The 12,555-nt window shown below is 43.4% G+C and overlaps 1 protein-coding gene across 4 annotated transcripts in view; it reads left to right on the forward strand.

Moving 5' to 3' along the window:
- ATP8A1 (ATPase phospholipid transporting 8A1) overlaps window positions 1-12,555 on the forward strand; it is a 473,872-nt gene that overhangs the window by 431,268 nt on the left and 30,049 nt on the right. For all 4 annotated transcript variants that reach the window (XM_082272128.1, XM_082272127.1, XM_082272129.1 and 1 more), the window contains 3 exons: window positions 2,559-2,637; window positions 7,519-7,580; window positions 8,535-8,591. In XM_082272128.1, the coding sequence (XP_082128254.1) occupies window positions 2,559-2,637; window positions 7,519-7,580; window positions 8,535-8,591 (198 nt within the window). The remainder of the gene's footprint in view (window positions 1-2,558; window positions 2,638-7,518; window positions 7,581-8,534; window positions 8,592-12,555) is intronic.

Here is a 12,555-nt window from a genome sequence, read left to right on the forward strand (position 1 = left end):
AGGTTCCAAAAAGACTTTGACCAATCTCCCTTTCCAGGGGAATCGTCTATTTGGAGCCAACCTAGATGAAATCATTAAGGATGCCACCGGGGGCAAGAGTACTTTTTTGCCACAGGCTGCAAAAGCTAAGGAACCTCGCAACAAGCGAGGACCTTTCTTTACCGCCCATAAAGGACGCCCGGCTGGTACTTCCGGGAAAGGCAAGACTCCTCCAGGAGGGTTCAAGAAGGGCTGGTCGGACAAGCAGAGGACCAACCCAGCCAAACCCGAAGTAAAGGAGTACACAGCCTGAAGGTGCGCCCCCACCCAATTTCAGGGTGGGGGGACGTTTTCACCGGTATTCAGGACATTAGATCGAGCATCAACCACTACTACCGGTGCGATTCTTCCCTTCCAACATTTAAGTACAGGAAGCGGTAGTTACCGTTCCCTGTATAGATCTTTTCCTTTACCTTTTCCTAAGATTAGTCCCGATACCTCACAGGAATCGGATCTGATTGACCAGATAGGCCAAGTAGCCTCTAGTCGGGTGACTTCGGTCCCTGAGGTTCAACCAGAAAAGATCACCTTGCCTGATAACTATCAGGTATCTGATAAATGTGTGGGAACAGAAAACGACCAGACTTTCTCGGATGGTCGGGGCCAGATACCTCTAGGGACGCCTGGTTCAGATCCAATCAGCGCCAGTGGTCCTAGAAATTCTAGGCTGGCCTCTTCAAGCCGGCCTGGCCGACTTGGACAGGTTAGTCGCAGACGTTCCGTGGGAACTTCGTCTCAGGGAGTGTCTGTAGTCTCAAGGACCTATTTACCTTCGTGCTTTACAGTCGCTGGTTTTAATGGCCTGGCCATTGAGACCCAAGTACTGAAGGACAGAGGTTTGTCTACTTCTGTCATTCCTACCCTTATTAAAGCAAGGAAAGCGACTTCCAGCAAAGTCTATTATCACACATGGAAGACTTATATTGCGTGGTGCGAATCTTTAGGATTTCCTCCACGTACCTATTCGGTGTCTCGAATATTGGCCTTTTTGCAACAAGGGGTTGAGCAGAAGCTAGCCTTGAGCACCATCAAGGGTCAAGTTTCAGCATTAGCAATCTTCTTTCAGAAACCTTTAGCTACCAAATCCTTGGTGCGGAATTTCATCCAGGGGGTGCGGCACCTGGCTCCTCCAGTCCGCGCGCCCTTACCGCCCTGGGATCTTAATTTGGTTTTGTCGGTTCTACAGAAACCTCCCTTTGAAAACATCAGGGAGATTCCCTTGCTTACTTTATCCCAGAAGGTGGTCTTCTTGGTGGCTATTACTTCTGCTCGCAGGGTGTCAGAACTGGCTGCATTATCATGCCAGTCCCCATACCTAGTGATTCATAGGGATAAGGTAGTACTTCATCCTAAGCCATCTTTTCTTCCTAAGGTGGTTTCAGATTTTCATCTGAATGAAGATATTGTACTACCTTCCTTGTGTCCTCAGCCCAAGCATCATCGGGAACATGCGTTGCATTCCTTGGATGTGGTTCGGGCAATCAGGGTATACCTGAAAGCTACGGAATCATTCCGTAAGACGGATTCACTTTTTGTGATCACGGATGGCCCCAGAAAGGGTTTGCCTGCATCTGCCGCGACCATTGCCAAATGGATTAGACAAACGGTGGTACAGGCTTATTCTATTAAGGGTCAGAGTCCTCCGTTCCCTGTTAGGGCGCACTCCACTCGAGCGCTCAGTACTTCCTGGGCCTTTCGCCATCAGGCGTCAGTGGTCCAGGTATGTAAGGCGGCCACTTGGTCGTCGGTACATACCTTTACTAAATTCTATAAAATTGATGTGACGGCATCGGCGGATGCCTCATTTGGCCGCAAGGTTTTGCAGGCCGCAATTTGAGGAGACCGGTGGTCTACCTCGAGGGTTTTTTTCTGTTTGAAAAATTTTTTTGTTGAGTCTCATCATTAAGGATGAGCATTGCAAACTTCTAGTTGGCACCGGTTGGGCCTTCTAGATTGGGATTTGATTTCCATTTTCCCACCCCTCAGTTGTGATACTGCTCTGGGACGTCCCGAAGGTGGTGTATCACCGAGGACTACGTCTGTCGATGAGCGCTAGAGAAAAATGGATTTTTGTAAAATCTTACCGTAAAATCCTTTTCTCTTAGCTCATCGACAGACGTAGTCCCCGCCCCTCTGTTTTGGAGTTGGGTTGGGTTAAATTCTCTAAGCACTGCTTTTTCACATAACTGATTTGCTGAGGCAGAGAGAGAGAGAGGATATACCCTCTGGGACTGCCCCTAGGGTGTGGCCAGAGCTTTTTAATTTCCTGTCTAGTCCTGCTCCTGCGGAGGTAACATAACCCGAAGGTGGTGTATCACCGAGGACTACGTCTGTCGATGAGCTAAGAGAAAAGGATTTTACGGTAAGATTTTACAAAAATCCATTTATCTTTGCTTGGTGTGTGACAGCGCTTCAGGCCGGTGTCCTGACAGTCACACTTGCTGCACACAGATAAAGCTAAATTGATGGTTCACCAACTCCGCTTCTTACGAATGTATCTCCTCACTCTCTCCTCCTAGGTTTTCTGGGTTCATTGCCTGAATGGTCTTTTGCACAGTGTTGTCCTGTTTTGGTTCCCATTGAAAGCCCTGCAGCATGGTAAGAGACATTCTGTATGCATTGGTAATGAGTGACACATGGGGCATGTGTTGGCTTCTTGTGATTTACAGGGTTTTCTTTTTTTTTTTTTTCTTTTATCTATACAAGGTCCTATAAAACCTTAAGTGACTAGCAACATTTGTGTGAACACTAGTCTGTAGAATTTTGTCAAAAGTGTTAGTCATTTGCATAATTTTTTAGTTTTTGCAGCTTTCACTTTAAATTCAACCAGTTCCGGTTTTTGTCCTTTCTAGTTGTGAAATAATGGCAACAAATTATGGAAGAAACGAACATATGTCCTTGTCATTGTCCAGATCTGGATCTGGCTGAGATCCTAGGGAATCCTTAATTTTTACCTACCTGTGTTTGCTAACATGTCAATCAAATTATTTTTATGTTTTCACAAAGCCCCCATTCACATTATGCATTGCATTAACACATTGCATGTTAAAGTAGAACTAATGGCAAAACTTTTTTTTTTCTTTTTTGATAGAGTAGGGAGGGTTTTTAGCCCCTGTCAGATTTATTTTTGCCCTCTTTGTCCCAATAGGGAGATTTACCTTAACATCCCATAGCTTAACAGGAAGTGAGAGGAAATTCCTGAAAATTAGGGGAATCTCTTGGGGACCCGCAGGTCACCAGAACTAGTGTCCCTATTGGAAGGTTTCCCTCTATTGCTTTTCTGGGGACCCCCTATTACTTTACTTTAAATAACAGGACAAATAGAGAGGGTGAATCTCCTTAACCGGGACACAGACCGCAATAGAAATGCTCTATTTGTGACATGTCTTTTGAATCAGGTGTTCTAATCCCTAACCACTCTATCCAAAACTAAAACAAAAAGTTTTGCCTTTAGATATACTTTAAGGCAGACCATTCATTTTGAATAGGCTAGCTTGCGCATCTTCACACACAATAAATGAACACCCCTTTTGCACTGCAATGAATGGTGGGCTCCATTTCCCTATAAGCAAATTCTCTTGTGGGTATGCAAACTCCAATGCAGTCATATGAAGGGGACTTAAGGGCCCATTCATGCATTTTCAGTGTGGTTTGTTGCATTCATGTGTTTTGAAGCTTGTTCGCATTCATTTCAACAAGCCTACACTTTTTTTTGTGAGATAGCACACCACACAGTAGTACATTATTGCACATACATTATTATTACAGTGTGCCGCAATCAAGGTGAGTTGGGGCACCACTGCACTCCATAGAACATTACATGCCTTTATGCAGTAATGTAGAGGGCCCTAAGGAGGTTTATCTTCCATGTCTGCTACCGGCTTCCAGGCCTTTGACGTTTTATGTAGAAAAAAAACTTTCACACCAAAGCAAGATTTATTTTTGTGAATTGAACATTTTGAAGTGAAAATTATCAGGAGATAAAGGAAGCAAGAACATACAGAATAGGAAGGACAATATTTTTCCATGGCATTAATAAAATCAAATCAGAATAAATACTTTTTAGCCTTTTGAAAATAGGATTGCGTGTAAAAATGTTTATACTTTTGTATTTAGGGGGGGACATGAAACATTTCTGTGTTTTTGTGGCAGTAGGCTCAGTTTAACCTACAGACTGACATCTCATTTGTTATGCATTTGGTTTGCAGAATCTGGACACAATTTTTCTTTTCACATTTACTTTACACATTTGGCAGATTTATAGCGTTTGCTGTAAAGCCCGACTATATACGTAGATGAGAATTGTTTCTGGAGTTTGTGAAACTGTAGCAAGGAGCCATTTGATGCCAACCACACTGAGTGTGACCACATAGTTACAAATGTGATGTTTAAATGGACCTAATTTATTTGCGTTAGCCACATAAATCGTAGGAGCCTCCTATTACCTAGTGTTTTTAAGTGCTGCGCTCTGCTGGTTTAAGGTTAAAGCAGCTGATTCATATTTGGCACGGACGAGGCCTGCCCAGAAACCAATGTTTTGGCTGTGGATCAGTCCGCAGTCTAAATACTGCCGCAGTGTTGTTTTTCTGAAGGGAGCCTTCTGCCAGGGTGCTGCACCACACATACATTTTTATTCTCTTCCCACCTGCATCTGGCTGGGCCTACATCTCACTGATGGGTGGACAAAAGCATGTGTGTTTGCGTTATAAAGCTTTACAAAGCACAGTTAGTGCTCTATATAGAATACAAAATGTAATTTGTCTGTAAAGGTTGCACTAGAGTGGTAAGACCTGCGCCATTACAGTAAAATACAAAACATGAGTGCGGTGACATTCATTTTGAATATCATCCTAATGCACAACAACACACATTGCGGCACATGGCTTTCAGTGCACACCACATTATTCAAATGTGACCCATCTGTGCGTTGTGGTGTGCTGCACTGGGAAAAAAGTACATCTCTGTTAAAACCACATTAAAGGAAGTTTTTTTTTTTAAGGCACAAATGGGGCTAGCACTAATGATTTAATATACAGTACAATGTATACAGTCACATGACGTATTGATAGATTGTATAATTAGCTAACTATACCTTACCTTTGTTCTGGTATTTTATTTCTATAAGGCTTAAGGCACTTTTTTCTGTTTTTGGGGAAGATGGGGAGGCAGCCAACTTGGGTGCACTATACAGTGGTGAAAACTATTATTTGATCCCCTGAAGGTTTTCGAAAGTTTGCCCACTTACAAAGATATTAAGCGTCTAATTTTTATCAAAGGCCTATTTTAAATGATTGAGAAAGAATATCAACCAAAAATACAGAAAAATTTCATGATATAAATGTTATAAATTGAGTTGCAGTTCAGTAAGTAAAATAAGTGTTTGATCCCTTACCAACCAACAATAATTCTGGCTCCTGCAGACAGGTATGTGCTCATGTGGCACACAGATTAGTCCTGTCAATTTAAGATTGTTCCTAATGACACCTGTCCACAGAATCTTTCTTCCATTCAAACCTTACCATCATGGGCAAGCACCAAAGAGCTGTCAAAGGACATCGAGGACAGGATTGTAGACCTGCACAAGGCTGCTGGAATGGACTACAAGACCATCACCAAGAAGTTTAGTGAGAAGGAGACAACTGTTGGAGCGATTTTTCGCCAATGGAAGAAATACAAAATAACCATCAATTGCCCTCAGTCTGGAGCTCCATGCAAAATTTCACCTCATGGGGTAAGGATGAGAAAAGTGAGGGATCAGCCCAGAACTACACAGGAGGAGCGTGTGAATGATATCAAGGCAGTTGGGACCATAGTCACCAAACAAACCATTGGTAACCCAATACTACAGCATAGATTGAAATTTTGGAGTGCCTGCAAGGTCCCCCTCCTCAAGAAGGCACATGTATAGGCCTGTCGGAAGTTGACCAATCATCTAAATGATTCAGAGAAGGATTGGGAGAAAGTGCTGTGGTCAGATGAGACCAAAATTGAACTCTTTGGCATTAACTGGACTCCCCATGTTTGGGGGAAGGAAAATGCTGACTATGACCCTAAGAATGCCATTTCTTCAGTCAAAAACAGAGGTGGAAACATTATGCTTTCTCTGCTAAAGGTACAGGCCGACTTTGCCGCATTGAGGAGCCAATGGACGGAGCCATGTATTGTAAAATCTTGGATGAGAACATTTTTCTCTCAGCCAGAACACTGAAGATGGTCTTGGATGGTCTCCCAGCATGGCAATGACCCAAAACATACCACCAGGGCAACAAAGCAGTGGCTCAAGAAGAAGCACATTAAGGTCATGGAGTGGCCTAGCCAGTCTCCAGACCTTAATCCTTTAGAAAATGTATGGAGGGAGCTGAAACTTTGAGTTTCTTAGCAACAGCTATGATAACCTCAAGGATTTAGAGAAGGTCTGTAAAGTGGACCAAAATCCCTCCTGAGATGTGTGCAAACCTGGTACCCAACTACAAGAAACGTCTTACTGCTGTGCTTGCCAACAAAGGTTTCTTCACAAAGTACAAAGTCATGTTTTGCTTGGGGATCAAATACGTATTTTACTTACTGAACTGCAACTCAATTTATAACATTTGTTTCATGTGGGGTTTTTTTCTGGATTTTTGGTCGATATTCAGTCTATATCCTTTAAAATACACCTATGATAAAAATGATAGACCCTTCATTTCTTTGTAAGTGGGCAATATTAATAACTAATATTTTCCTCACTGTATCATACTAGAACTCATTTTAGATAGGAGGCAATTAACTTCCCAGAATGTCTTTAGTGTGGGAGGAAACCAGTGTGCCCAGAGGAAACCCATGCAAGAACAAGAAAAACACGCAAACTCTATGCAGATAGTGTCCTGACTGGGGCTCGAACAGAGGACCCCGGTGCTGCAGGGCAATAGTGCTAATCACTAAGTCACTTTGCTGCCTAGTTGTGTGAGTATTTTATTGTTCAAAGCTTCAATGTCCATATGAGATATTGAAGAAATATGCCCCAAGTAATGTTGGTCACCCGTGCTTCAATGTTTTTGCACATTCTTTGTACTGACTACTACTATGTAGGGTGTATATACATTGTTCTAGAAGGAAACACGTTTTGCATTCATAAATAATGAATGTTTGTGTAGTGTGTTTGGTCACGTTTGGTGCCTGATTTTTGTGAAGGTAATACATTGCGATTCTGTCTCTTTGCAATGTAACACTGTTCAGCACAAAGTGTTGGACAACATGGAAATGCGCTGTCTTTATTTGACTCAGATTTGAAACTTCCACTGCAGTTATGTAATTTCTTTTTTCTCAATTACCGGTACATTCGTGATATTTTTTAACCCTAAACTGGACATACAGGATATCTTTTTTTGTTTAATTTTTCTTTAATTGTTCTTTGCTAGTTTTATTTATTTGTCCTACGTCATTTACATTTATATTGGCTATTTATATATTTAATACATTTTTTTTTTTTTTTTAATACAGATTGTGTGTTTGCAAATGGAAAAGCATCAGACTATCTTTTACTTGGGAATATCGTTTATACTGTAAGTTTACAATGTAGAATGCATTTTCTTTAGGCACCGCTTTCACTGGAACAAATGTGATTTTGTAAGGCAGAGCAGTGAAATGAATATGCAAGCCATAGAATATGCAGTTTATCTTTCCTTTAACTGTGGGTTGAAATAAAAAAAAATCACTCAGTTCCCCCATTAACACCATCAATGTTGATGGGGGAATCCTTCCTGCAATTTTGCTTTATTCTGACAGCGGGAGATTTCCCAGCCATCAGCATACTATAATCACTGCCGGCAGCTATAGCCACCAACAGTGAGAAACCTTGTAAAAAATGACAGGCTTCATTCAGTACAGTATAACCAGCCTTGCCTCAGATGGACCAAATTCAGATGGTTCCTGCTGAGCCGGCCCAATTTCAATCCAGCTATGGCTGGCTTAAGATTTATTTATCTGCCACAGTATGCCAGTACTAGTATCTCTCCCTTGTCTGGGTATTCTTACTCTAAGGACACTTTCACCCTGATCTGTAGCAAAAACGCAGTGAAAAACACACATGAATTTTTGCAGTGTTTGCTGTGCATTTTTCACAGGAGGTAACTCAAAAACTTCAACAAAAACGCAACTACGGGTGCCTTTTTGAAGCGTTTTTGCCACGTTTTCTATTCATTTCAATTGGGGAGGTGCTTTTTTTTTTTTGCACCCAAACCTACACCAAAAATGCAGTAAGCAGGATTTTACTAAACACGATGCACCTGCAACGGATCAGTGTGAATCGTTACATAGGATTACATGGTCACTTGTTTTTTCTTGTAAGGTAAAAATGCAGGAAAAAATGGATCAGTGTGAATGGGCCCTCAAAGTGCTAAAATAGTACTATTACACTCAATAGCGAAATCCCTCCCTGTCCTCATATTTACTAATGAAACCATTACCATAATAAAACATTCATTTAAAATGTATGTTTGTGTGTATTTTCTTTTTAGTTCGTGGTGATAACCGTGTGTTTGAAAGCAGGTTTAGAAACTTCATATTGGACTATGGTAAGGAAAATAAATAATGTAATATTCATAGCCTGAAATATCCCTTTTCCTATATCAATTATGGTTTTGTGCAATAAAATTAAAGTGGTACTTGTCACAGGAAATATTTATTCAGTTTATCATAGTTTATTTTTATTCACCATACACACTAAAGAGACCCAGTCGCCAGACCAATCATTTTAAAAAAGAATCTTTCCATAAGATTCTGTAGGCACTCAGACTGCTACTGCGCACCGCCCTCTTGGATGTTTCGTCAGCTGACTCAGAGCTGTCAATCATGTAACTTGTTATAGTAATTCCATTTGCTCCCCTTACATAAAAGGGGATGCGGGGAGGAGCTGTGACAGCACAGAAAGTAATTAGACATGCCTAGAAGGAAATGGTTAAAACATGTAAGGAGGGAGGAGTCTGTGCTAGGGAATTGACTCTCCTCAGGTAGCCAAATGTTCTAACAAGCTCTAAGGCACATTGCAAGTAAATACAAATCCGTTATGGAAAGGAAAAAGACAGCAAGTGAGCATTTACATTTTTTTTTTCTGCTTTTACCAACAATTTTTTAAGTTAGCGACACATACTCTCTAAAAATATATACATCTTTTCTCTGTCGCTCATTGACAGACGCAGTCCTCTTGATTAGTATCAAATCGGGTTATACTGCTCTCTACAGGAGTAGGACACTAGGCAGCAGGAAAACTTTCTGGCCACACCTTAGGGGCAGTCCCAGAGGGTATATCCTCTCTCTCCCTGCTACAGGATGTTAGTTTTTTTTCTGTCTAGTTCGGAGTAAGGACCTAAGTTCCTTGCTGGGATCTTGGTCCTGGCAAGATTTTTTTAGAAAAACCTTTTTTAGGCAGCTTTTTTATCCAGTTGTTCCTGTGAGATCTTCAAGCAAGTATGCTGAAACTGGGCGACGGGCTGGATGTTAGATCCAGTGGTCACCCCAGTCAGCCTACGAATGCGTGCAGGCCCCAGCTCCGCGCTGGGTCGGCCGTGACATAGTCCCACTGGACGGGGACTGACCCTGCGAGTTAAACGTCTCGACTGGACGCCGAAGACCAGTTGGAAACTGAGTCATGGCGTCCGTATTGGTCGACAGCCCCCCCACCTCGGTGGAGAGGGGTTCTGTCAGGAGTTGGCGCCCGCCTGTTCCGGTATGGTGAGTAAAATGTTCCCCCTCTCCCCCTGACGGGTTTGTGGGTGGACGCGGGCCCCTCCCTGGGATGATCGGACCCTTATGATCCTGGATCCCCCCTCTATCCTATAACAGGTGTCACAGATCCCCCTCTTGAGGGTGATTTAGTGAATAAGAACCAGGAGGCTTGGTTTGGGAGCTGACTATCGGAGTCACTGTATGAGGGGCACTGTAAAGGGACCATGACTGAAGTCAGTGGCTGGCATTACTGTTAGGATGGCCATGTAAGAGGGTGATAGCATCCTACCTGGTACATAAGGTTGCAATACAGGCCGATGCCTGTGCCTGGACTACCGCCATCCGCAGGCCGCCATCCTCCCGCAGGCCGAATCCATCCTTCCTTCCTAAAGTCGTTTCAGAGTTTCATCTGAATGAGGACATTGTATTGCCTTCCCTGTGTCCTAAGCCCAGTCATCCTCGGGAATTTGCATTACATTCCTTGGATGTGGTTGGGGCAATCAGGGTATACTTGAAAACTACGGACTCGTTTCGTAAGACGGATTCACTTTTTGTGATCACGGATGGCCCCAAAAAGGGGTTGCCTGCATCTGCTGTGACTATCTCCAAATGGATCAGGCAGACGGTGGTACAGGCTTATTCTATTAAGGGTCGGAATCCTCCATTCCCTGTTAAGGCGCACTCCACTCGGGCGCTTAGTGCTTCCTGGGCCTTCCACCATCAGGCGTCAGGGGTCCAGGTTTGCAAGGCGGCTACCTGGTCGTCGGTTCATACCTTTACAAAATTTTATAAAGTTGATGTGATGGCATCGGCGGATGCCTCTTTTGGCCGCAAGGTTCTGCAGGCCGCAATTTGAGGAGACCGTTGGTCTACCTCGAGGGTTTTTTTCTGTTGGATTTTCAGTCGAGTCTCATCCTTTGGTTTGATGAGCCTTTAAGACTTCTAGTCGGCACTGGTTGGGCCTTCTGGATTTAAATTTTGATTTCTGTTATCCTACCCCTCATTTGTGGCACTGCTTTGGGACGTCCCAATTCGATATTAATCAAGAGGACTGCGTCTGTCAATGAGCGACAGAGAAAAATTGATTTTTGTTAAATCTTACCGTAAAATCCTTTTCTCTTAAGCTCATTGACAGACGCAGTACCCGCCCCTCTACTTTTGAGTTGGGTTGGGTTAAATTCTCTGACACTGCTTTGTGACATAACTAACATCCTGTAGCAGGGAGAGACAGGATATACCCTCTGGGACTGCCCCTAAGGTGTGGCCAGAATGTTTTCCTTCTGCCTAGTGTCCTACTCCTGTAGAGGGCAGTATAACCCGATTTGATATTAATCAAGAGGACTGCGTCTGTCAATGAGCTTAAGAGAAAAGGATTTTACAGTAAGATTTTACAAAAATCCATTTTTTGCAGCAGTGGATGTAAGCTCAAGTGTATGTCCAGCCATATGGGTAAATCTGAAAACCTGCCTGTCAGGTGGAATCATTTGGAAGGCTGCGTTCCTGCCCGATTGCTTCCACACCCCTGGTATCGGTACCCACCCATCATGTATCCCGTGCTCTCCTTACCAATCTGCGGTCCCGTGTCTGGTACGGCTGGGTAGAGGGGAGTGGGCAAAGCCAATTTTCATCTGCTCTTCTCCCCTCCTTGTTGCTGACCTAGAAAGCGACGTGTTTGAAGTCACTTCCAGGACTGTCCCTCAATGTCCCTAAATAGCATACCTAAGAAAGAATGCAATGTGATCTGTATTGCATGAAATTCAGTGGAGCACGGGGGAGACATCCAGGGTCTAAAAAGAGAACCTGTCACCAAGAAATCATTACATAGGGGACTTTTTGTCCCCTATATAATGAAAAAAAAAGTTGTAAAATATATTTTAATTGTAAAAAATTTAGGTTACACCCAAACGCCTAAAATCCCCCCCCCAAAATAATTTTTTGAGGCCCCCTACCCCCAATATACGCACATATGAACAAATGTTGCATATCGCGCCACATGCCAGAGTGAGAGCAATATTTCCAGCACCATAAACAATGTAGGCTATGTGGGACTTTAGGTGAGACACCAGCAGGTAATGACCAGCGTCTCCATCCCTGTATCAGAAAAATCGAAAGTTGAAAAGGATTAAAAGAGGTGCATGGAAGCCAGCCAGCCCCCAGTCTGATGTACTCACCCTCCAGTCTGCCACCAGCCAAGTAAACCTGTCTCATGATATAAATAAAGACCGGGTTTAGTTGACACGCATTTGCAAACGCATGTGTAAGCTGCAGGGCCACTACACGGCACCCTGTTTTACCTGTAGTCCTAACACTTTTAATTTGAGTGTCTCCACAATGGGAGCACATGGCTGCTAATGGATGGATGGGAGGGAGCAGCCCAAACCTCCCCCAACCCACCCCCACCCATCACTGGTCTAGTATCTCAAAACTCTAAGTGTCGGTTCACACTTACTCCGACATGACTTCAGGAGACTAATGAAGTCGCCCGTGCACCGCGACTTCGGCGCGGCTTGCAACGACTTCACATAATGGAAGTCAATGCAAGTCGCTCCGACTTTGCAAAAAAAAGGTGCAGGAACCTTTTTCTAAGTCGGAGCGACTTGAGTCGCTCCTATTAGAACGGTTCCATTGCACAGCATGGACCGCTACTTGTCAGGCGGCCAAGTCGCCTGACAATTCGGAACAGTGTAAACTAGCACTAATAGCGATATTATTGCGATGGTGCAAACTGAAAACGACCAGCTGAGAAGCATACACCTCCAACCCCTTGGCGGATGCAGTGTAAAACACAGATTGGGACTTTATATGAGGCAAATG

The sequence above is a fragment of the Pelophylax lessonae genome (assembly GCF_965119305.1).
Source record: "Pelophylax lessonae genome assembly, chromosome: 1".
Classification (NCBI taxonomy): domain Eukaryota; kingdom Metazoa; phylum Chordata; class Amphibia; order Anura; family Ranidae; genus Pelophylax; species Pelophylax lessonae.